General features: G+C 44.0%; 1 protein-coding gene across 1 annotated transcript; it reads right to left on the reverse strand.

The window, feature by feature from the left end:
* On the reverse strand, positions 1–25,358 carry DTL (denticleless E3 ubiquitin protein ligase homolog). The gene is made up of 15 exons (XM_030946305.1): positions 25,295–25,358; positions 24,510–24,635; positions 23,591–23,689; positions 23,201–23,262; positions 22,990–23,110; positions 22,461–22,526; positions 21,232–21,347; positions 20,481–20,554; positions 19,469–19,572; positions 18,456–18,560; positions 15,708–15,820; positions 12,118–12,207; positions 10,186–10,324; positions 5,099–5,970; positions 1–3,640 (listed from the first exon to the last, which is right to left on the reverse strand). The coding sequence occupies exons 1-15, from the start codon at positions 25,338–25,340 to the stop codon at positions 3,572–3,574; spliced, it is 2,202 nt and encodes a 733-aa protein (XP_030802165.1). The 5' UTR covers positions 25,341–25,358; the 3' UTR covers positions 1–3,571.
* Positions 25,359–25,457: the final 99 nt, after the last annotated feature.

Below are 25,457 nucleotides of genomic sequence, written 5' to 3' on the forward strand. Positions count from 1 at the left end.
TGTACAGTAGCACAATGTAATTTATATCTTGTAGTCTGGGCCATACATAAATCAGAGAGGGAAAAATGCAAACCATTGGGTTCTGAGTTCTGTGAAGAGAAACCGACTGATAATTTCCACTTGGAAAAATGTTTAGGTCAGCTTCAGGAGGGAAAGAATGAAATTTGATTGTAGTGGACCTGAAGATGAACACCATTTCCCATTTACTGGAAAATAAATATTGGTGATGGAAAATGTTTAATATTTGACCTTGAGGAGCCTCTTCAGAAGAATTACACACAAACCCTAGAATACCCAGCTACCAAATGCTTTTGGCAAATCCCTGGCTGAGAAACATCTATTTCTAAACAAAACTTCTTAAGAAATGATATACCACGTGCAGAGAGCAAAGAGAACATTTTTCAATGCCACGATGGTGCGTTTTTCTACCTCCTCAGTAGTCAGGTTACAAGGTGGACACTCAAAGGTCAGATGGACCATACTGGAGATTCCAGCCATGTTCAGCGGCTGCAGAAACAACCATGCCAGAGGAAGACTCAACACTCCCTCACCAACAAGAAGCTGAACTCTACTAGAAGCCAACTCTACACATCAAGAGGTAGTTCAACAGCACAGTCCCCTTGGTGGCAATGTTGTCCCCACATGCTCATGTCTGTCCCCTCCATGGTTTTGGTCCATAACTATCTGCTGAGGCAGGGAACTGAGGCAATTAAATTTTAGGTTTTCTTGGCAGTTAGCTTCCCTAGGGGACTCTTAAGTGAGTGCTGTTCCCAGCAGAAATGCTTGCCCAGGCTTGCTGACCATGCATCTGTACAGATCCTGGGAGTGCCTGCTCAGTTTTGCCTTTTTTGCCAGTTTTGCCAGCAGGGCTGGTTAGCCCCAGTCGCTGTCAAGTTGCCCTAAATCCAACCTGGTTGGGTGCTCAGAGCTAAGCAGGAGAGGCACAACTTCCAACAGAGCAGCAGCAACAGCTGTTGGATATAGCACCATCAGAAACTGCTGTGGTCAGTCTCAAATCCCACTTGGCAGTCAGAGGGTAAACACTGAGGACAGAGACAGGACATCAGGAATCACAATCATCTGCCTGGAAAAACCTGTAGGATACATACGGTGGGATCTACATACCCATAGGATTTGGGAATAATATCTTAAAGGGCTTAATTTGATTATAAAACATGGAGGTCAGAGTTTCTGTAAATCCTTTAGAAGGAAAGAAAACTCGGAGGTATAGCTTGCTGACATATGATTTGTATCAGCAATTTTTCCATGCTTTTGCAATTTTGATTCTATCACAGATAAGGTCAAGGCAGTTGGACATCTCAAGATATCAGTTCATTGTCCTAGACTCTGAACCAGGTTGACACCACCTTCAGATGAAGGAATAAATGCCTGGTGGTCCATAAAACAAAACAAGTTGTTCCACTAAACAAGTATCTTCTAAAAGAAGAAAATCTCACATGCCCACGGAATATTATTCATCCAAGTGGTAAGCCATTACTATATATCCTCTCTAGGTAGACATATATAAGATACAGGACATAGTGGTTTGGCTGCAGAACAGTTCTGGAAGAGTAAAATACTATGAAAGAGTGGAGAAACACAAAATCCTATTGTTGATGTGTCTGGTGACTCTTTTGTACTTCAATAGGGTTCATATTTCTTTACTCTGCAACGTTTTTTACAAACTTCATGGAGGAATCCTGCATGAAAATCTGGTTGAAGCAAGGCAGATTGTACTCCACAAAGTTGCTATAATAATTAAAATTGCTAATTAAAATTAAAATTAAGACAGAATTAAATCCCAAACCTACTAATTTTAGGTTATGTTTCTACTACTTCCATCTACTTCAATATCCAGAAGTAGGTTAAAATTAAACTAGCTAATTTTTTTATATTCCTGTTTTGCCTAAGATACTAGTTCTATTCAGGTAGTCACTTTTTAAAAATCCATTTTTTTAAAGAAGAACTATAAAAAAATGCCTGAAGCATTCATAGGATGATGGCCTGTAATTCAGGAAACAAGAGAAAGCTGTCCTGGCCCCTATTTGTACACAAGAGCTTATGCTAAAAGATGCAACATGATAGTAACTACTTTTAGTTTTTTCAAAAAAGCACATTACACATTTCCTTTTTCTTCATAGCTGTAACAGACCTTTTACAAAAGCCATTTTCTCTCAAGTAATTTATTTCCTTGCAAAATACAATCTACTACATAAAATACAAACCAGCTTGTTTCCTTCTAATCCCTTTCAGCTACCATAGTTTCCAATGTTACTGTAAAGTAGAGGTTAAAATTTAAGATAGAAAACATAAGTTAGTGGAATCATATCTCCTTCATATATCTCAATTCTTCTGCAGTGGAAAAACATAATAGGGATCCAAAGGGTTTTATTGGTTTTGAAGTTCATGGGAATGATTACACTAGAAAACAGGGTAAATGCTCCAACATAAGATAGAGGTCTTCTACTAAAAGATCCTGGGAAAAGCAGGCTGAGGAATTAGTGTCATTAGCCAGTGATCTCACTTCAGTGACCTTGTTCTATCAGCAGTGTGGACAACTTACAACGGCAAAGCCTTTAATATTAATATGTAAATGCTCTCAAGTGCTTTCTAAAATGTCAATTGCTCCTCCTACAATTTACAAGGTATTATTTTGTAACTACTGTATTATAAAACTGTTATGAAGGTATGTTATAAGCAGTTACTAATGCCTTTGCTACAGGCTGAACCTGTAAGAGCTGACTGACAATGGGCTGTTAAGGGATACTTGCTTAGGATAGATCAAACTAATTCTTTGAACACACCTTGCCAGTATTTTATTTCAGTAAAGTGGTAAACTTTTGGTCTTAAGAGCTGTAGTGCTGATGGTTCAAGAGGCAGCTAAGTAGGTAAATACAGCAGTTTACAGGGTGAGAGAAGAAAGGGGATAGCAAGGGGAGTACAGGCATTACATACTTGATTAAAACTTTGTCTCTTCTTACGCCATAGTCACCATCAGGTGGATGTGGGCTATTTAAAAGGTTTTTAGATTTAATTAACACATAGCAAACTTCCTTGCTGGAAGCAGGCAGTCATTGCAGTACTAGAGGAATAACTGTAGAAATGCCATTCAGCATGAAGAGGCTCAAGTGCACCTCCAGTAAATTTCTGTACATGCATTCCAACAGTTACTTTTCAGGAGAGTGTAATGATTTACACACTACTCTAAAGTAGTGGCAGTTTGAACAGCAGATTAGTATCATAAACTGACAAGCTATATGTGCCTGTCAACAATACACAGCAGAGCTGTGTCTGTCTTTGGACTAGAACAGTTGCCACGTAAAAAATACTTTGTTTATAAAAAATTACATACCCTAAGTCAGAAAGAGACCATGAGTAAGTATTGTGTAGATTTTACACACTCAGCTCACTTCAACTGATAACAACTTTAAAAATGGGAAGACTAAAACCTCAAGTCTATGAAGGTCTGACAACAAATTGTGTAATCCTGGTGCATTGTTGTTGGCATTGGTAAGTCTGGTCTTGATAGCCTGGTGTCAACATCCCTCAGGTGCAATCACCACACGCTGTTTCAGTCATTCTGAGACTTTCTGTGGAAGTATGTGCAGATTTTCCTCATGAAAACTGAAGTGGCTGCAGCCTAGCAGGAAATAAAACCAAAATTAGCATGAAACGCTTTTAGGTGAACAGCTCATATGCTGCAGGAATCTCAAAAGTCTCCCCTCCATCATTGCTCCAGTTTGCTCAGCTTCCCAACAAAGAGAGTAAACGAAAGGTTCTGTACTACAATCTGTCTCACAGGTAAGAGGCCTCCTATCTACATGAAACCCTGTCTAAATCCTGGGGATGTCCCACTGCCATGAGAAATGCACTCCAGCTGCAGTTTCAGCTTCCCTACAGCAGGTAAGAGAGCTGCAGACTTCCAGATACAGCAAATTCAGTGAATGCTGTTGGGTATTCCTGGCATCCCCTCAGGCTACGAGAACAACACAGGAGCATCCCAAAATCTGAATCAGGGCACACTGGGCAGGAAAGGTAATTGTTCTATAGTAATCTCTCTCCAGGGCAAATCTCTGTCTTGTGTTTAAACATGTATAGCATAAAGCACAAGTAGTCACAAGCAGTTGTAGGTTTCCTATAACCAAGGTTTCTTGGTACAACCACAACATTAAGAGTCCAGCTGCTATGAATAACTTCAGGACTGGTGCTTTGCCCAGGTCGTATCTGATAGAAGTGTTGGAAGGGATGAAATCAGGTAAGAAATGAGATAAGCCTCAATGATGGCAACAACTTTTAGCATCAGATATTCAAGAGTACAACTAAAATTTGATGACTGAAAATTTACCTAACATTTACTGAAATGAGACTCAGTCAAAGACACTGGAGGACTTGGGAGTCCAGTTTCAGGGACAAGTCAAGTTTGGTTTGTTTTAGAAAATGTAATTGTAATTTCCTAGTTAAGCCCTCATGCCAACATTTTTAGCTGCTTTATAAGCTTAACTTTAATTTCAGATCCTAGGATGAGCTCTGTCCCAGCCTTCCTGTACACCAAAAGTAGGATGATGTAGGTCAAATCCTGCCCTCTCACTCTTGCACACTTCTTGTTTTCTTTTAGTTTTCCATTGAAGGAACTGAAGGCATTATTTAATGCCCCCCAGTCTTAACATGGGTAACAAATTCTTCCAATGTTTAAGTGTCTTTCCAATAACATAAACAGGCAGATATGATGGTGAACACATAAACAAGAGATCTGCCAGGAAAGCTGTTGGCATTATTGTGCCTCTCAGAGTAGAGCTCTATTTAAGATGGCTACATCCTTCTAACATCCAGCTGGGAGCTGCAAGGATGTCTGAGCTCCTGTGTGCCTTAAATCCCTTGAAAATGAAGGATACATCATAAAAATTCTGTTCCTGAGTGGAGAGGATTAGCAGATAACAGCATTAATGTATCTGGCTTATTAGGACAGAAATCATCCCTTTTGTCCATAGTCAAAGGGATCAGATAATTCTTTGTGTCTGAGCAGGAGGGAACAAACCAAGGGAGAGCAGCAGCTAGGGAGAACTTATTTCATGAGGATGTTGTTGGCTGCCCTACTTACAGTTTTTGGTGAAGTGGCCACTGCCACAGACTCATGTCTCTTGGCACCAGGGCTGCAGGATGGCAGGGGGCTGTTGGATGTGCTCTGGCTGCCAGCTCTGCCAGTCCGTAGCTTCTCTCCCAGAGCAGACAACCAATTTTTTCTTTCAGGAGAACTGTTCTCTTTATCTACTACCTCAGTGTCTTTCCCACGTGGAGATCTGAAAAGATGGGGGGAAGTTTGAATGCCTGATGGATTAATATGGCTTCCACAAAGGGAAGGCTCTTTTGGGCTGTGGCTGGCGCTTTCATGGTCGTTACACAAGTCAGCCAGGCTGAGAGAATCTTCATCAGAAGCTTTTTGGTCTGGAACCAAGTGACATAAATTCAGCTTGGATTTCTTAGCTGCATGGTCCAGCTCAGTCACACAGCTACAGCCCTGCAGACACTTCTGCCCTGCATTAGCCTCCTTGCTGCAGTCAAGCCTTCTCTTGGCACGCTTTTCAAACTGTGAGTGTGGCACTTGCGGAGGGCAAGCAGATTCCAGGAGGCCCTGGGTGACTTGGGTGACTTCTGCCAGGGCTTTTCTAGGAGAAGGAGCCTTTTTCTCCACTTCTGGAGGTGAAGAGCAGGGAGTCCTTGTAACCCAGTGTTTGATGGACATTCTGGAGGAAGGGATCAGTTTGGGGGACGCAGAGGGGCTGGCTGCAGGTGGCTTGGCTGGGGTGGAGGCTGTGGCGGTCGGGGTTTTGGGAGCAGCAGTGGGAGTGCAGGTGGGCAGCGGGAGGTCTCCGCAGTGGGTGGGAGCACAGGCAGCAGGCCGTGGTGAGGAAATGCACACACTGCCCGCTCTCAGGGCCTTGGCAGGAGTGCTCTGTGGGCTGGCTGCTGGCCCTAGGAGGGGAGAAATGAGTAGTATGATGAGGAACACAGAACAACAAATTAAGGATAGTCTTTTTAAAAAACACCCCTTCCAACCAGGAGATGAATCTGCTGACCCTGTGGGTCAGATATACCCTTTTGAAGAAGTTGTATAAATCCCTCTGATTTTGGTTAAACTGGTACAAGTCCTTTATAAAAGCCTGTATCACACTGATAAAGCATAATGCAGTACATTTGTGTAATGTCTGACATCTATCTCTTTGGTCGTGAGAGTTCTTACATGAGCTACAGCCAAAAAATCCAGACAAAACACATCTTGAATCTTCCAAGTGTATCTTGCCTTGCTGGAGCTTTGGATTTTGCTTTTCCAGACAACTGCCTGGCAAAAAGGCTGATCCCCTCCTGCCCTGCATCTTTAACAGCTCCATAACTGAGCTGATGGACAAAGGTAATGCAAGCAGGTCCCACAGCTATTCACAGTACCAAGGAAGCCTTACACTGTGATGCCCTAGCAGGTGAATAATGCTCCTGGTCAGCTGTTACTGGCTGCAGATTTTAAAGATTTTTTTTAGTGAAGAACATACTTTCGTTCTCTTGCCTTTTTGCTGGTGGACTTTCTGCAATGCTGTATTAGAATGGAGGCAGTAGTTATTTACCACACCCAGGGAGCTTGAGAAATTCTTCACCTACTGAACAAGGACCTAATTCCAAAGGAAATAAAATCTCTCAACAAATGATTCCCAAACAGGTATTTCACAGTGGCTTCTGAGCTCACTAGCCAAGATATAAATGCCCTGCTTGTAAAAGAGAAATTTTGAACACTCAGAAAACACCAGTCATAGCTAGGGACATAAGGACCTCACTAACAACAGTGGGAATCATACACAGTAGGAATCTCAGTCTGCAGCAATATTAGAGAGTGTTATTTTAATTTTTTCCAATGTTTTTATCTCCAGCCCCCTTCCACAGGGAGCACATTAGTAGGTTTGTAAGATGCCTGCTTTCTTATGGCATTCACATTCTCTGAAAAAATTCCTTTGTCCAGGATTTTTCGCCTGGGAAGCTGAGAAGCCTCAGGGAAAAGGAAAACAATTCTTCTCTCATTTGCTTCTCCTCTGTTTTGCTCATGTGGAATGTGTTTGGAGATTGTTTCATTGGATTCTGCTGTGAGTTGTTTTGATTCTTTGGCCAATCAGGGCCAAGCTGTGTCAGGACTCTGGAGAGAGTCACAAGTTTTCATTATTATCCTTTTAGCATGGAGTAAGTATCCTTTCTGTATTCTTTAGTACAGTTAGTATAGTATTCTTTAATATAATATAGTATAATAAAGTAATAAATTAGCCTTCTGAGAACATAGAGTCAGGTTCATCATTCCTGCCTTCATTGGGACATTCCCAGCAAATACAATACTTTCTCATTCACCTAACTCGTGGTGATGCAATTAAATGGGGCAGTGCCTTAAGTTCCTTTGTGCACTTCCACTGCTGGGCAGAAGACCACTAAAATTTTTGTGTATACCAGGGGTTTAATCCAAACTGCCCACTCTGAGCACCAGCACTGCACTATAAAGCACTTCATTAGAACAATGAGAAGTCTAGTGTGAACAACCTGCCAGTTTCTTTACAGTGCTGGGCTGTCTCACAAACATGTTGAGTGAGCACCTACAGGCCCGGTTATATACCATACTAAAACTCTTCTGATCCTTTCACTGTATTGTTTAACTAGTATCCAAAATACAAGTACTGCTGTATTGTTTAACTAGTATCCAAAATACAAGTACTGCTGCATCAGAACAAAACTTAACAGGATCCCATATTAAAGGATCCCACTACAAATAACTTCAACACAAAAAAACAGAGTTAAAGGCTCCTTTCCTGATAAAATATGCTGCTTCATAAAAACTTGCTTATATCTGGGCTATGCAAATATTACTGCCAAGATTTCTTCTCCTAATCTTTGGTTTAATGAGCACTTACAAGACAATAATAACTCAGCTGGGAAGTTAGTTGCACTCAAAAATCTAAGCTCCTAGGGGGAAAGAAAACAGCAAGCTCAGCAACTCTTGATCCATAATGATTGCTACAAATTCATTCAGCAGAAATATTGCATGACTAGTTGGGTATGAGCACTTTGAATCCCAAACTGGTCTGAAAGTTATGCTGTGGACACACTGGATAATGGAAAAAGAGTTATCCTGGGAGTAGGATAAGTGTCATGGCAAGAAGCAAACACAAATTTGAGATAAAGAATATGAAGATCAGGCTTTTTTTTCCTAAGACTGCATGCATTATTCAGGTTTCTACCAGGCCAGTTTGAAGCTGTTTCCATTTATGCTGCCACTGTACATGGTACAACATTGCAAATACCTGCAGTCAACCCAGTCAACCTCCATCACACCAAAGCAGGTTATTTTGGATGTTTCCTACCTTCTCTCCTACAAATCTTCTAGAGTGGTGTTATCAATCTCCAGATTTAAGACTCAGAAACTATCCATGCACAGGCCTGCTCCAGAAATTAGGCTACATGAAACCACAGAGAAAGTAGTACAACTTAAAAAAACCACAAAAGTAATTGCTAAAGAGGAAACTCTGGTTGCTACACTTGATGAAATAGGTCAACAATCAATACACAACCTCAATCTCCTAATTTGTTCATCAGAAATAGGTGGGGAACTACCTAGATTCATCCCAGCAGGTCTGAAATAGTCCTCTGCTTGCCAGCCCTGAATTAGTCTCTGCAGATAACTCCTGTATTCTACCAGCACGTGTTTTGTGTTTGAGAGCCAAGGTCAGCAGGAAGCCTGCTCTTGTGTTTGCAGTGTCTGTGTACTTCCTCTTCCCTCCTGTGTTACTTTCATGCAGCAAGAGCAAGGAGAAATAAGTAATTTTTTCTGGTATTATTGCCAAACCTGACTTGTAAGGTCTTAGTGTATAAAATACTTTAGGTCTGATGTTTTTGGTCTAAACCTATGCTTACTTCTGTTTTTTCACTAGGACACACAGATATTTTTGAGTCCTCTCTGAGGAGGCTCAAAAAACAAAACAATTTTGCACACACAAAACAATTACCAGCTATGTAGTGGTCCTGGCACTCTCCCTCCCATTGTCCTGCAAACTTCCTGCTAGACTTGTTACTCATTGGCAAAAGGTTAGAGGTAATGTTATCCCATTAGTGGGATTTGGAGACCTTCAGCCTTTATTTGTGCTAGCCAAGATGAAATTCATTTGGAGGGTGGCTCAAAAAGATAGGTGGAATGCAGGAAGTCACAGCAGCAGCTGCTGGGAAGCTATTGTATTCTCAGTTTCAGAGCTACTCTACAGAGAAGCTCATCTTACTTCACTTTGAGGGGAGGGCAATTCTCCTCCTTTCACCCACTCTACTGCAACAAAATGCAGGTTACAGACGAATCAAAGTTAATATTATGATCAGGGTTCCTTTCTTCTGCTCTAATCACCTGCTTAGTGACTCCCTTCTCTACAGAGCCCACATCTGCTTGCTAGCTCAGAGCATGCTGCACAACTTGTCTGAGTGCCCAGGCTTTGTAGAAAGGTACTGCATTTGCTCACTAGACTTAAAACATGAATAGATGATTAATTCTGGGACATTACAATCATCACAGTTGCCTACATGTTTTTTGAAATACTTTCACTACACAGCATTTCATTTGGCTGTATATGGTCAGTACCACTGACTGGAGCTGAAGAGAGACAACACCGATAACTGCACCTGAGAAATAACTCTGTGCACAGTTCAACTATGGGCAGAAGCAAACATGTCAGAGTTCCAAGGCTCTACATGTGCTGTCAGCCCTTTGCTGGGTAAACTACCAAACTAGAAAAGGCACATGATCTTACTGCTCTTGGTTAGTACCTGATAGGAAAATAAAAAAAAAGGGTGAGTTCTTGCTACAGTGACATCTCCTTAGGCTGTTCAATCATCAGACTCTGCTGAAACCCACTGAAGATCTGGCTGCCCAACAAGCTGTGTCAATGAATATCTGCTTTGACAGACTTTGCCATACTTGTAAGCTACTTCAGCCAGCTTGTCCTGTTGATGGCAGAAGTATTTACAAATAGAAGGGCTTGTCTGGCTATATGAGTAATTGCCTAATATGAGTAAAACCTCAGAAGGCTAGTAAGACAAGCCAAAGTCTTTTGTTGGTACAGAGAACAGACAAAATTCAGCAGCCATGTGGCAGAGCAAGGTACCTCAGCTCATGGGCCTTACCTGCTCCATGCTGTTCTTCTGGTTTCTTCTGAGTGACCCAGCCCACCAGGTTGGCTTTTGTGGATACTGATTTCTCTTCCCCAGGACATCGTTGTAGGCGCCAAATCCTCACAGTGTTGTCATCAGAGCATGTGGCAATCTAAGTATAAATGTGTGGGTTAGAGTGACCAGGGCACATCCTATGGATCACTGGCTGAGTGAACTGGAACAGCTTCATCCAACACACCACACCAGTATGAATGATGGTGAAGCTTGGCTGAAGGAGTACAAGATAGACCATTAAAGAGTGAAAATAACCCAACTCTGTTTCATTACTGCACCAGGCAGCAGTATTTATTTTAAAGCAGGCAAGGCTGCTGCATCCATGTCTTTCTGCTCTAGAAATCTCAACCACCACCAACCATTTGCTTCACATGGCTATGTAAGAGACACTGCTCTGCTCAGGGCACAGCACATTTTGGGATTTGCAACCCTTGGTAGACAAAAGCAGCCACAATCCTTTGTGCACCTGCACCTTAATCTGCCTCTTTTGCTGAGGACATCTTCTGCCTCGGGACAAACATTTGCAGCACACCGAGAAGGTGACACTGGATGGCTGCATGAGCTGTGCTATCTCTTCGGAGTCAGATGTCAGCAGTACCTGGCAGAGAACTCAACTCTGCCAGGGACACAGCTCTAGAGCCCTGCTGCAGCATCACGTGCTCCAAAAAGATCCCTGGAATCCTGACCAAAGGAGCAGCACCCATCTAACCCACACTTTATGGCTATCTTCAGGCAGATTAGCTGGTGACTCAGCAGGGAATCAACCAGTACAAAGAAAAAGGAAATTCTGTGGTGAAAGTTCACAGCAATCAGAATGGGGCAAGTGTCTCTACTCTGACTTTTGTCACACCAATGTTGTCCCTACCAAAAGCAACCTTGCTTCTCAAATCACACCAAGCAGCTTCCTGACCTGTCTTAGCTCCATATTTTCCACTTTTCCTCAAGCTCTGGCATCTGAACAATGGCTGCCTATTTCTTCCCTGTGTCAGTAACAATTTGAAAGGCTGAATTGGTCTGCATTTCCAACACATCATGGTGAGGATGCTGGGCTACCTTTAGATCACAGATTTCATCTGACATGCCAGTTCTCATATTGTGCATCTTGCACAACGAGAACAATTCCTGATGTTTCCCTGCAAGACTCCCACCCTCCTACACTGTAATGCATTTCTGAAGCTCTGGTGCTGCAATGGAAGCTAGGGAAAGAAGCTGACTTCTTTAACATTGTGGGGTGGAAGGAACTCTGGCTGTTGTTAGGACACTGCTCAGGATTTTTCAGGGTTATTTCTAGTCTTGAGCTAGGCCAAACATTTGAGCCAACTTCCTACTCCAGTTGTTTTCCTTTCAGTGACACCTGGTGCATAACTACTGACCCAATTTCACTGGAGGCTCCTTTTGTCATAAAAGCAGCTCAGATTTTGAAAAGAGGTCACAGTGAAAAAAGTCCATATGTTTTTAAAGTTTTTAAAGGGCATTCAAAACTTGTTGCCACTCTGTACAAGACTAGCAGATGTATCAATGATCAGAGGGAAGGGAAGATGTGAATATGGAACAACAAAACAAGCCTTTGGCTTATGAAAGCCCTGATTAAATGATTTCATTATCTTGTCTCTTATAGGTAGTATCAAGCTCTCATCAGGAGAGGTCTTTACTGATTTGCAATTTCTTAGGATTTCTCAATTAGCCAGAATTATCTGAAAAGAATAAAAAGGTTCTGATACATTGTGCTAATATGACAATGTTGAATTACTGTTTCCTAAGTGAACATTTTAGAACTGATTGACTAAAAATTTCCTCCAAAACAACAAATGCTGCTGTCATTTTGAAAAGCAGATGTTGTCACATCACATCCATTGTTTCCCAGTAAAAACCATTTTGCAGAAGACAAACCTTAGTGAAGTCTGAAGGACACCAGGCAATGGAGGTAACTTCCTGAGAGTGACCAAGGAGTATCCGTGGAGGAAGGCTGGGCTCAGAAACCTTAAAAATTCCACAGAAAAACAGGCAAACAGTCAGAAGGCACACAGCCTAATATACATCTCCAAGAAAAACCCCATATCCCACCTGTGAAGCATATGGACACTTCCCATCTTTCCTGTATGAAATGCTCTCAGCCTGTCATCATGAGGCAACAACTGAGGAAGTCCTAAGAAGCAGTTCATGGAAACATTTGTTCAATTCCTGCTACACACAGGAATTCTGCCTCCTGAGTTGACAGCCCAAAACATGACACAAGCGTTTTAAATACCTCTACTTGTTCCAAGTAAGATGCTTAAATGTTGGGAGGCTCATACTTTGAATCAGGTTAGGCAAATATATTTTGCTGCTATTTTACCAATCTCCCAATCACAGGTCAATGGTTTATTAAAAAAAATGAAACCACTGCCAACAAAATCCCATAGATGAACCTCCTCTGGCTTCAGAACTGGCATCTGTGCAACTGCCAAGCACCTATTCCTTCTCCAATCAATCACCTGGACCAGAGACCCTCTTAGGATTCAGAGGAAAGCTCTCTCAGTAACTAGCATCCATTCAGCTGATCTCCATTTCTCTCACACTCTTCATAAAAAAAATCTTTCTCCTGTTCTACAGTATTGCTACTTATCTTTGACTCCAGCTCCTATAAGTGACAGACAGAGCTGAAGCCAGCACTAAGTGGCCCAAAGAAGAAACCACACACACATGAACACAAACACACAGGGTTTTGCTTGCTTTCAGCAGGCAATCCTTTCTGGAGCTATGAGCCACCATCACTGATGTGACATTATAAGGGAGATTTATCAAGGGAATTTGCATAAATGACTGAGGGAATGAACAGATCCTTTACTGTCTGGGAAAACGAGTAGATGTTACATGTAGTTTTCAAAGGAAGATGCAAGACTTTGGGGAAGGCTTCTGATTTACCAACATTTTTCTCTTGTAGATCATCTACAACAGCCTGCAAAACTGCAGCTTCAGAACTTAAATTGTTTTGATACAAACAGGTTCATCCTAATGGGACCCTTTTTTCCCCCTGGCATGACAGAGGCAATCACTTGACTAAATATTCACTAAATGCCTTGGTTAGAGCATTCCCTTCACTGCCAAAACATGCAATGGAAATTAAATCCCTGTTTAGGGAATAAACAGGAGATCTTGGTGCAGAGAACACCTTCACTTACAGTTAATAGCAGTCTTGCTATTATACATTCATAGCAGCCAAAACAGTGGTCCAGTAGCCACTGATTGCTGGAAGGAAAGCAGAGGAAGGGAATTACTGTTTCTAGGACACAGTGGTTTTACACTATAGCAGTGTAAATTAAAGGAACTACACCCAATTTACATTCATATGAAGTAAAGAGGAGTGCAGAGTTATGGCTGTGTCCATGTGTTTGGCAGAAGACCGTCAGGCAGTCTGCATGGTAAGTCAGGATTAGCCCCAACACAGGCTGCTTTTTGTGCCAGAATTGACAGGATATTGTTGGGGAAGTGAGGCCTATTGTGGAAAGGTTAAAAAGAGAAACCTAGGAAATGAGACCTTTTTTAGCTACTCTCCTCACTGGAAACAGCTGTTAGATCCATTTACAAGATGCAGCCTAAAATGGTGTCTATGGCTTTGTGCACCATATCATACAGAAGCACCTCCATTCCAGGGCTGGGACACACCAAAGTGTAACTTGATATGGTTTCCTGGGAGGGATCCACATCAAAGGATTGAAAGAACAATGGAAGTACAGATCTACAAATGGTATTGTTTTATTACCAGGAGGGTACCTCAGATAGGTACCATCTTTGTGGAGAAAAATTTCTCTGCTCTTCAGCCTGTATAATCTTATGGTCATTCAAGAGTGAGAGTTCATCAGTTGATGAACTTCTAATTTAAATAAAACCAAACCTAACACAACAAAAGAAGTGTTTATTGCCTGGAAGTGACTTGTATATGAAAACAGACTGAAACAGCATCCTTGTCAGCAGTAACTTCTATCCACAGTGTTTCTCACTGAAACACAAACTTAGCACTGCTGCAAAAGTTTCTCAAAGAAATCATCTAAGTGGAAAAGGTATTCCTCTGCATTTCATTCCTCTCTATATACAGAAAGAGCTCCTCCTTAAGGTCCTGATAACATTACCTGTTAACTACTCACGCATCATCTAACCATGGTTTTCTTCACAGCACAGTAAATCCTCATGCCATGAAAAGATATATATGTTTCAGAGTCAAATCTGTCAACATCTAAATTAAGAAGCCTCTGAATACTACAGATCTTGAAAGAGACAAATGCACTGGAAGTCCCACTTTCTAATATGACTATGGTATTAAAATAAAAAGTAATCATCTGATGATTTATTTTATAAGTATGCAATACGATCTGTCACTCATATGTGAGAGCAACAGAAGCCTTCCCTACATTAATGCATTTTAAGTGTGCTCAAATGCTTAAATTTTGAGATATAATGACATCCTTGAATGCTCTCAACTGAGTCCCAGCCTGTGTTCCAAGAGAGTATCAAAACACACGAATGCAGGATGTACAACTCAAGCTCACACAGGCATTTTTGCTGAATTTGCACAGAACACGAGGAAGGTTAGAATTACACCACTTGGCACAGTAATCCTGCTACCACACTCCTGCCTCCACTGAGTGAGCCACCCAGCTGCTTCCAAGTGTTCTCCAAAATAAAGAGGCTACGTGCTCAAACCACAGCCTCAGCAGGCTGACCCGCTCCTCTGAGAGGTTTGTATATGACTTTCAAACTCGTTGTGAAATGGATACACAAGTCAACACTCCCTAAAAGTTATCCCAAAACTGTAATAGGCAGTCATCTGTGGTTTCTGTCTGTTCTACTTCAGTAAGTCCACTCTGTTCCCATATGAGGAACGTGAAGAACAGAACTTGAGGCATGCCTTATTCTGAGGTGCCTGCTACTATCTTGGTGACATTTGCATTTCCTGCAAATCACTGCAAGATGTTAAGTGACAAAGGCCCTCAGCTGTCAGACAGTGCTTTGGAATTTTGCTGAAGGCTCTGGTGAGCCCTTGCTGTAACACAGAGGCTTTAACAACTGTAAATTAAGCATGAGAAAAAGCCATGTCTGAAGCTGGAGCTGGAAAAGGGAGAGGTGGAGGGAAAGTGTGCCCTTTAAAACAATTAAACTTTTAGGTTTCTGCTAATGTGCTCCATTGCTAACTATGAACTGAGAACTGTCTGTCTACTTGTCATAGCTCTCTGAATCAACAGGACTGAAAAAGGATTTTAATGCCCATTAAAACCAGATTAAGAACAGCAATTTGCAATAAGCAGCAGTGATGAGAGATGTACTGATGGCAGGAGGTTAGCTCTGTTTCACATTAAACAATTACACGAAGCCTTGACAGCAACGTACACACTCCAGACACAGCATGCCAGGAGCTAGCCCCATGCTGCTTTGGGTAGGATTGGGGAGCAAGGAGTGTTCTGTGTGACCATGAAAAGCAAAAGCAGCTGCCCCCACTGCCTCACCTTCCAGATGTAGGCATTGCAGTCACTCGAGCCACTGACCAGGAACTGGTCATCTGGGCTGGTGCTGGATTTGATGTAGAAGGTGGAATTCTGGTGTCCACTGAAAACTGCCACTGTGAAGAGAAAATAAAATACAAAAATCAGTAAAAGCCCCACTCAATGCATAGCCCTGGAGTCAGTTGTGCAAGGAGGGCTGATCTTACAGGCTTTTCCTGCCTTGCCACTTATCCTTTGGAGAAAGTGGTTGCACTGCTCCCTTGCTCTGGGGCTCTGGCAGCAGGAAGCTTTTATTATTCAACTGGAGCCCTTCAGGCTTCACAAACAAACCAATAGCAGTTTCATTAAAGCTCTACCTTGACCCGTATGACAAGCAGGCTCAGCCCTCACCTGGGCCGCCCCACTCCTCTGGTTCAGGTTCCCTGTCTCCTCCTCCCTCAGCTGCCATCACCAGTCCTGCTCCATCAACAAGGGCAGTCCCACAGCAGGAGCCTTCTTCCACACAGGTGGCAAGAAAGGCACTGGCTGCTCCTTCCTCCTGCTGCCAGGAGCTTTATTTCATCAATTAAATCTGTATTTCATCAGTCATGCTCTCCTGTATTTAAAGCCTCAGTAGTGTTTGCTAAAGCCCTGGGACCATCACCCCAAATGGCTGACATGGCCCTACCACAAAGGCCTCCACTGGTGTGAGAGCCAGGTGGCAACAAAGGCACTGGCTGCTCCTTCCTCCCACTGCCAGAAGCTTTATTTCATCAATAAAACTTGCATTTTGTCATTCATGCTCTCCAGTATTTAAAGCCTCAGTCGTGCTTGCTAAAGCCCTGAGACCATCACCCCAAATGGCTGACATGGCTGTACCACAACGGCCTCCGCTGGCACGAGAGCTGAGTGTGATCTGGAGTGCTTGGCTGCACCATGTCCTGTCCTCTCATAGGGCACAAAGCACAGGTTTCCCAGGGCAGCCCAGGCTGGGCTGGCTCCCTGTCCTCCAGCCCTGTTTCAGTAGCGGCTCTCAGAGAGGAAACAACCCACAGACCAAGAGGACGCGTGGCTGCCTTCGGTGGCCTTTGAAGAGCTGCAAGACCCTTTGATTATTTTGCCCACAGCTCTCGAAGTGCAGGGGCCATCAGACAGCAAATCCCTCCTAAAGCAGGCAGCAAGTGCTGTTACAGGAGGTTTTCTGGTGAACTAGAGCTGCCCCAGGGCTGGATGGGAGCAGCTGCAGCCGCGGGGAGGGCAGCCCAAGGGCAGGCGGGCACTGCCCTCTGCGGGAGCAGCACAGGGGCTCCATGCAGCTGGAGCACGGGGCTGCACATGGCTGCACAGGAGCTCCATGCAGCTGGAGCACGGGGCTGCACAGGAGCTCCATGCAGCTGGAGCACGGGGCTGCACATGGCTGCACAGGAGCTCTATCCAGCTGGAGCACGGGACTGCACAGGAGCTCCATCCAGCTGGAGCACGGGGCTGCACATGGCTGCACAGTGTAGCCATGATATTTTCTGAAAAATCCTTTCCTTAGGATTTTTTCTCCTGAGAAGCTGAGAGGCCTCAGGAACAAAATGTAAACAATGGTTATCTGCTGCTGTGGAATGCAACAGGTGGATCTGTGATTGGTCTCGTGGTTGTTTCTAATTAATGGCCAATCACAGTCCAGCTGTCCGGACTCTCTGTCCGAGACACAAGCTTTTGTTATCATTCCATTCTTTTTCTATTCTTAGCTAGCCTTCTGATGAAATCCTTTCTTCTATTCTTTTAGTATAGTTTTAATATAATAAATATCATAAAATAATAAATCAAGCCTTCTGAAACATGGAGTCAGATCCTTGTCTCTTCCCTCATCCTAAGACCCCTGCGAACACCACCATAGCACAGGAGCTCCATCCAGCTGGAGCACGGAGCTGCACATGGCTGCACACACAAGGCAAGAGCTCCATGAGGAGGCCAAGGGCTGCACTAGCCAGAGCTTGCTCCTGTGAGGGACAGGACAGACAGCCCATCCCCACAGAGCAGCCAGGGTTAACCTCAACAACCAAGCTATTCATATTTACTACTCGCAGCACTTCTCCACTCTGGAAGCATTCCCACCTACCAGACTGCCTTCCTGAAGAGCAGACAGAAGGACACATTGTTCATTTAATTTCAGTTAACTGAGAGACTGAGAAAAGGCAATGGAAAATAAATTATGTGTCTGGCTGGAATGCATCTAACAAGTTTTGCCACTGGCCTGTGGCAAAGCAGCTTCGTGCACCAAAGGCTCAGGGCCTTCTTGTGCATGCAAAGGTCACAGCTCCAGAGCTGAAGGAATCTGAAAGGATGAAGCACCTCTTTCATATGCTGGGGATCCTTTCTTCCAGAAACTGTGGTATAAGATAAACTGAAAAGACACCTTAAAATATCTGAAGGTATCAGGTGATCACTTTTCATATCTAAAAGTCTGAAAAACCAGTGACTGCCAGTAAGCACAGAATTCAGACTTGCTTCAGGCCAGATAGTAGCCATTCCTCACTGGATAACTAGAGCTAACAGGCAAACTACCAGCAGTCTCTGTCTGGGTGAACCTGTATCTGCTATTAATCTCATGTGGAGGGCTTAACATAAAATGTGGATCTGTCCTGCATAGCTTTAGAGATGAGAGCATGGAATAGGTTTCCTTCATGTTGAACCTGGTCTCTGTCTCTCTGTGTCAGAGAGACAAACTTGCCTTTCTAGTCTCTGTAACATCTATACTTTTTGCACAGATATCATGCTTACCTGGAGTGGTCCTTAAGCTTGTCATATTGAACATGTAGATACTGTCATCAGTGCAGTTAGCAAACAGATTAGCACCAGTGGAATCCAAAACCAGGCTAGAATATCCTACAGAGAAAGAGAGAAGTTCTTCAGAAGAAAAAACTTTGGAAAAGAGATATTCTCAAAGAAATGCCCAGAGTAGGAAATTTGGAAAGGATCTGTAACATGTATGAGATTGTCATGGTAAAGTTTCTGTGTTTGACAGAGCACTTGCTGAAAAAGAAATGTTTCTAGAATAACATCTACATTTTCTCATGAGGATTCAGGGAAAGGATTTAGAAGGGAATTGCACCTTAAGAACAGGCAAGTGATTTATTTGATAGTTTCAAATAGATAACAGGAACAACCAATTGTAGAAGCAGAGACCAAAAATAAAGAAGCTCATGCTTTGGTAGAACAAGCTGTTCTCTGATTTGCTTGTAATTCAGGTACAAGAAAAATCTTTCCCTGCAGGCAAAGTGTTTCACAACTACCTCCCTGGGAATGACACTGATCATTACCACATTGATCAGACAAATCATCAGGAATTACTGTTTTGCATCAGAGCACTGTAAGGCATTGAAGTTAAAAAGAAGACAGAGAAACATGGACAAGTGTGCTATCGTTTTTGATAACAGTTTCAAGGGGTGATGATATAAAAACCCAGTCCAGTCTGTTGTCTTTGCAAGATACAATGCAAAAAAAGTTCAATCTGAATTTTACTCATTATCAAAATGACTAGCTAAATTCCTCATCAAGAGCTCTACTGTTCCTCCACTCTGTTTATGAAAATGCACTGCTGAAGCTTCTGCAAGTTTTTATCATTGGTGCAGTGATAGAAAAGCCAAGCGTGTTCACTCTTCAACTTGAAAATTTGACATTGGCAATCAAGATACCCTGCAGAGTTTGCCAGCTGGCTATAAAGATAAGAAATGTCACAGACAGTACTTCTTAAATTCTCTCTGCACTGTAACAAATCCACGTGCAGTGCTCACCAAGCCTGCGAGTGCTGGTCCCAGGGTAGCAGAAGGAGCGCACAGGCAGCGGGTCCTGGCGGAAAGCTGCGTAGTTCCTGCGCAGGTCCCACACCTTGATCACACTGCAAGAGAAAAGCACCAGCGCCTTCAGCTTCCTCGTTTCCCTTCCCATGCTGATACAACCCTATAAGAGCACAGAAATCAGGGTGCTCATGACTGAGGAGCGTCCAGTGCTAAGGAGACAACAGCTGAGCAGAGCAGAGCCCTGCTGAAAGCCAAACATTGCTCTGCTGGCCACGCGTGAGGAGGCAGCACTGCCTTCTGTAACTAACGCAAGACAGAACGAGAGCCTAGAGGCCAACTTCCTTCAACTAGTAAAAGGAAATACATGGATGCATTTACACTTCTGACAAGTAGTTTTAAAAATTAAGTCTTCCAATTTTTTTACTTGGTCTTTGGGAGCAAGTCTCTCATGAACCATAGGCAGGAGAGTCAATCTTATCTGCCTCAGAAAGGCTCTGACCACATGGAACCTGCTAAAGAATAGAGTCCAAGAGGATCATTCCCATGCTGATCAATAAGAGAGTTTGCTCAAGCTCCAAGATGCTGCAAGGGATGTGGCACCTAAGAGAATGCATCTTTTGTAACTCAATGCAACATTTTCTCAAGCATGCCTACACGTGTCCAGGCCCTGACCACCCACTCACATCCATAAAGGCTGTCTAACAATAGCCTGTCTATGTATGGTCTCATAAGTCCATGAGAATAGAGAGAGGGAAGAATTGCTCTCATTCTGCCCCATAGCTAAGATTAAAATGAGCATTTACCACATATCACAGTTTGTCCAGTACTGCAATATCCAGTAAGGGAGTAAAGCCAATGCAAGCTGGCAGCATAGCTGTTGATTCCACCTAGCAGTAGCTCTAGGCCTTGTTGGCCACTGAGTGATCTTAGAGAGGAAAATCTCCCAATCTTTTTATGCCACTGAGCACACAGAATAGACAGGAAAGCAGGCATCCTCCCTCCTTACCCATCAACAGCTCCTGCAGAGATAAGAGTATGCTCATCTTGAAGCAGTACCACAGTTACACTCTGCTGGAAATCCTTAAAAAGAGAAGAAAAAAGAAATTTATTTTCTTTTAAGGTCAGCAAGATCTTAGTTCAAGGCCATGTGAATGCAGGGAAAACCTCCTCCTAGCCAGGCAGCAGAACACAGAAACAGCAGATGTCATTTAGGACACAACAATGCTTTGAACACTCCCAACAGTGAAATTGCCACTGAGAGGTAAGTGTTTGGGCAGCAGTTTGAGATTACATCTTTCAGCTCACAGATAAGAGAGCTGCCTTCATCTCAAGGTCTAATAGATTAGAAATGATCAGTCCTTACTCCAGTAAGACAGTAATTTGTCTGGTCAAATTAAGGGGGCAAAAAAATAAAAAGACAGAAAAAAAATTTACAACTCTCCATATCTCTCCCCTCAAAAAGGGAATGCTGGCCACTCCTTTCCTCCCTGGGGGGAGGGGTGGGGGGAGAAAGATATATTTTCACATAGCATTTGCCCAAAGTTGGTTTTTATGGCACATGGGTTGTTAGGCAACTAAACAATATCTAAAATTAGCCATTGCAAATGACCATGACAAAAAAATCTCATCTCTGCAAAGATAAATGAAAGCATTTACCACATACAAGCCACATATTTCTCACTATATTTACTCAGGAAGAATTCTGTGAAAAACACTGTCCCCAGAAGAGACATTTTGTTTGTTGCCCAGACACCCACCACCAAGGGAGCAAGTCCTCTCAGGTTCTGCCTCTTCTTCTTGGGTTTGGAAGGAGTCTGCTTGTCAGCCACATTGTGTGCCCCACTGATTTGATTTACCTGCCTGTAAAAGCCATCTGAAAGAAATCAAAGACACCTCAATTAGTAGTTTACATGCAATTTTGCTATCACTTTAATAAAACAGGCATCAATTTGGGATTAGAACTAAAAGGTGGCTTAGGTTAACCTTTAAAATTACTGTATTCTGAAAACAAAAATTAATTACATACAAAACCAGTGAGAAGAACACACTGCAAAAAGCTAGAGGTCAGTGTAGCATGGACAATGAAACTAAAACTGATCTAGGCAGGCTGCCTCTGGAAATCATTACCTCTTGGTCTTTTTTTCACAGGCATCCTGATTTGGAGTGTTCAACCCACCTCATCCCAAGCAGAACTGCCTCACTGGAAGATGTCCAGTGCTTTTCCACTCTATTTTATAATTTCATGTTCAGCCTTTTGTCTGTTACCTTATGAAGTGTACTGCCTTACTAGAGTAAGGCAACTTTTCTATTTTTTTTCCTACATCTTCCACTTCAATCATGTGGAGTCAGTCAACTTTTCCTTCACTTGCCTGTTTGAAAAGCCAGGAAACCTGGGACAGATGGAAGAGCAAGACAGGCAAAGAAACTGCTGTGGCAGAGCAGGGGACTGGGAAATGGCATAAGGGGAAGGGGCTGGAGAAGGAAAAGCTCCAGGAAACAAAGAGGAGCAGAATGAGCTCACATCATACTCACAGTAGGTGTTACCACAATATATTGAGTTGCTACCAGCACTCACAAGTTCTTTTTTCTACAGTTTCTACTCTCCTTCCTACGCTGGCAGGAGCCTTTCCAGCTTTTTCTCATAACCCTGGATGGCTCTGACCTAAGCAATCTTTCCTATCTCACCTGCCCTTGCAGGGATGCATTCTGTCCAGCCTCACCTCCTTACCTACACACAGGGAATTATCAAACCAGCCTGTGGTTTGAGGCTGCACATCTGGGACTGGTGCAAAGTGGAGAAATGTATTATACATAGATAGCAGAGATACCCATTCTATCCCCTTACAGTACCTAGAGCAGTACAGTTATCTGAGAATCTTCTGCTGCCTACATTGTAGTCAAAAGTATCGGTCCAACCAGCCCATCTGAGCAGGCCTTTTACATGAGACACCAAGCTTTTCTGATACATATCTGAAAGTTTATTTACCTTTCTTGTTGCACCTGGTATCCCAAACCATGATGTTTCCATCTCTCCCTCCAGTACAGAAAACAGCTGAGAGAACAGAAGTGTTATTAGCTTCCAAAAGCATTTATTTAATTAACTGAATGCAGTAGAATACCCTCTATGTACTTCTGGCTCTCCTGTCTCAACGCTTGGGATGCCAGTCCTGGAAATATAAAACCCAGGCCATTGTTTTACCAAGCTTTTGACTTGTTCCCTTACTCTTGCTATCCTTTTCTTACTGCCACTAGAGAAACCAGCTTATGGAAAGCATATTCACACACTTGGGTATGGAAGCAGATCTTATCTTTGCCCAAGAGCAGAAACGTGCAGATTTTAGCATCAGGACACTATCAAGCTCCAGCTAGACAGTTTTGCTTTCCTGGCTGGGTCACTGCTCAGGCCTGTGCTATGGGTACCTGTCAGTTTCCAAAGCCTTTTTTTAACCCTTAAAGTACTTTGCCACGGGCAAAGAAGAAGGGGAAAACAGACAACAGGTAATATCAACATTTACCTTTCTCAAACCTCGAAAAAGCAACTGACTTGAGGCTACACTGGTGACCTTTGCATATGCCAAGAAGCTCGCCAGCTCTCACATCCCACACCTTTGCTGTCTGATCTCCTGAAGCAGTGACCTTCAGAGGGAAAAATAGAAAGCTTAAATCATTTTCTGCACACAGTTGCCAAAGCATTAAAAAAAAGTCAGATGGCAAAAAACTGCTTACAATCCTGTGTTCCCCTGGCACCCAGGCAAGGTCAAATACAGCATTTGAGTGAGCCTGCCATTCTAAAAAGAAAACAAAAGCCAAGATTAGTTCAGTGCATTGTAGCATGGTATTTTGCAGAAGACTAAATGACATCAGACACTGAAATCAGAAATCTTGTCAACAGTTTGCCTTAGGCATGAAAGACAACACAGAACAATTCATCTACTACTGCTGATTTAAGAGCACATTCATGCTGCTGCTTTGTAGAGAAGCCTCAGCAAAGTATGTGGAAGGAATAAAGTACTGCCTACAATTTATGTTTTAAGGACTTGCAAAAAGCTCTTTTTGATTCCAGCAAATCCCACACCTGTCACATCAAATGAAGATCACCTTCTGTACGACATCTACCTTTAAAGATGAGCTTGCTGGTGGTCTGTGTTTCAGTATCATACAGTCTAACAAACCCTTCTTCATTTGCAACTGCCAGGATGTGCTCCAAATTTGGGGCTGAAAAGAAATTAAAACGTATTATATTATGTAGCTAGTACAGAATCATGCCCAGGCTCTTTGTGAAAGCCACAGATGCTTTAAATAGGGAATGCAGCAAACATAAAGCTGTGAAACCAACAGCATTTACATAGCAACCTAAGTGAAATACTAGCAAGCATTTTTTCTAGATGCTCCATTCAGGAATGACTGACTATACATGGGCAATCAAATGGCTCCAGAAGCAACTTTTGAGATAATACCTCTTTCACCAGCTATAATAGTTTTCTAGTTACAGTTTTCTGTATCTAGAGTACCTATCATCTACAGCCTCCAGCATTTTCCGTGATCTGACTTGGAAAAGTAGGAAGCCACCTTAGAGAAATGTAAAATCTCATGCCAAAACTAGAGCACAACGAATGAAGATATTTTGCCTTAAAGATACAGGAGCTTCATTGCTCACTCCTTTCCCCCATCATGGGGAAATGCTGTGTGTACAGCACAGCCTGGTGACATCCATCCACCTCTGATTTCTACCTAATGTTCTCCACCCTATTATAGCTTTTATATATTTTGAACAAAGCCCAGTTTTTTACCTATGTAGCCTCACACTGTCACCAAGAGGACACACCTTGAAGCATACACAGATGAAACAAAGAGACACTAAAATAAATGCTTTACAGTTGCTTCTTTGAGGGAATACTTTCCATCAGTATCTAGGTGCACCACAATCCGAAGTTTATCACGTGCAGGAGCAAGCAGACTGTAGGAGCAAGGTGGCTTTAAAACAACAAACTGCTGAAAACAAAGCCCATACCCTGGCCCCACAAAAGGGCTTTACCTGTAGAAAACGTGCAGCCGAAAGGAGGGACCGGCATTCCCGTTTCCCCGTAACACAGGTGGTCATCTTCTCGGCTGCACTGGTAGCTCTCCAAGAGATGCTGCAGTGGAAGCGCTGAGGACCGACCTACAACGGGACAGACGGACCATAAGCGCCTCAGACACCACAGGCTCGGGTGCCACGAGCCGCGAGGCGGCCGCCGCGGCTGTGCAGGCGGCCGGGGATGGATAGGGACGGGAAGGCGCGGTGGCGGAGGAAAGGCGCGGTAGTGGCGGCGGGAAGGCGCTGTGGCAGGAGCAAGGAACGGCGGTGGCGGGGGCAAGGCACGGCGGTGGCGGTAAGGCGCGGTGGCGGTGGCAGGGGTGAGGCGCGGTGGCAGCAGGCACGGTAGCAGTGGCGGTGGCAGGGGCAAGGCGCGGTGGCAGGGGTAAGGCGCGGTGGCAGGGGCAAGGCGCGGTGGCAGGGGCAAGGCGCGGTGGCAGCAGGCACGGTAGCGGTGGCGGTGGTAGGGGCAAGGCGCGGTGGCAGCAGGCACGGTAGCGGTGGCGGTGGCAGGGGCAAGGCGCGGTGGCAGGGGTAAGGCGCGGTAGCGGCCGGCACGGTGGCGGTGGCAGGGGTAAGTCGCGGTGGCAGAGGTAAGTCGCGGTGGCAGGGGCAAGGCGCGGTGGCAGGGGCAAGGCGCGGTGGCGGTGGCAGGGGCAAGGCGCGGTGGCAGGGGCAAGGCGCGGTGGCAGGGGCAAGGCGCGGTGGCGGTGGCGGTGGCAGGGGCAAGGCGCGGTACTCACGGGCGGGCGCGGCGGCGGCGCGGCGGAGCAGCGCGCGGCACAGCATGGCCACGGGGACACGACCGGCGCGCGCCGCGCCAGCTCCCGCCAAACCTTCGGCCCGCCAAGCGCGCCGCGCGCCCTCATTGGCCAGCGGCGAGCGCGCCGCGCCGCTCCCGCCTCC

Source organism: Camarhynchus parvulus, chromosome 3, assembly GCF_901933205.1.
Source record: "Camarhynchus parvulus chromosome 3, STF_HiC, whole genome shotgun sequence".
NCBI classification, from domain to species: domain Eukaryota; kingdom Metazoa; phylum Chordata; class Aves; order Passeriformes; family Thraupidae; genus Camarhynchus; species Camarhynchus parvulus.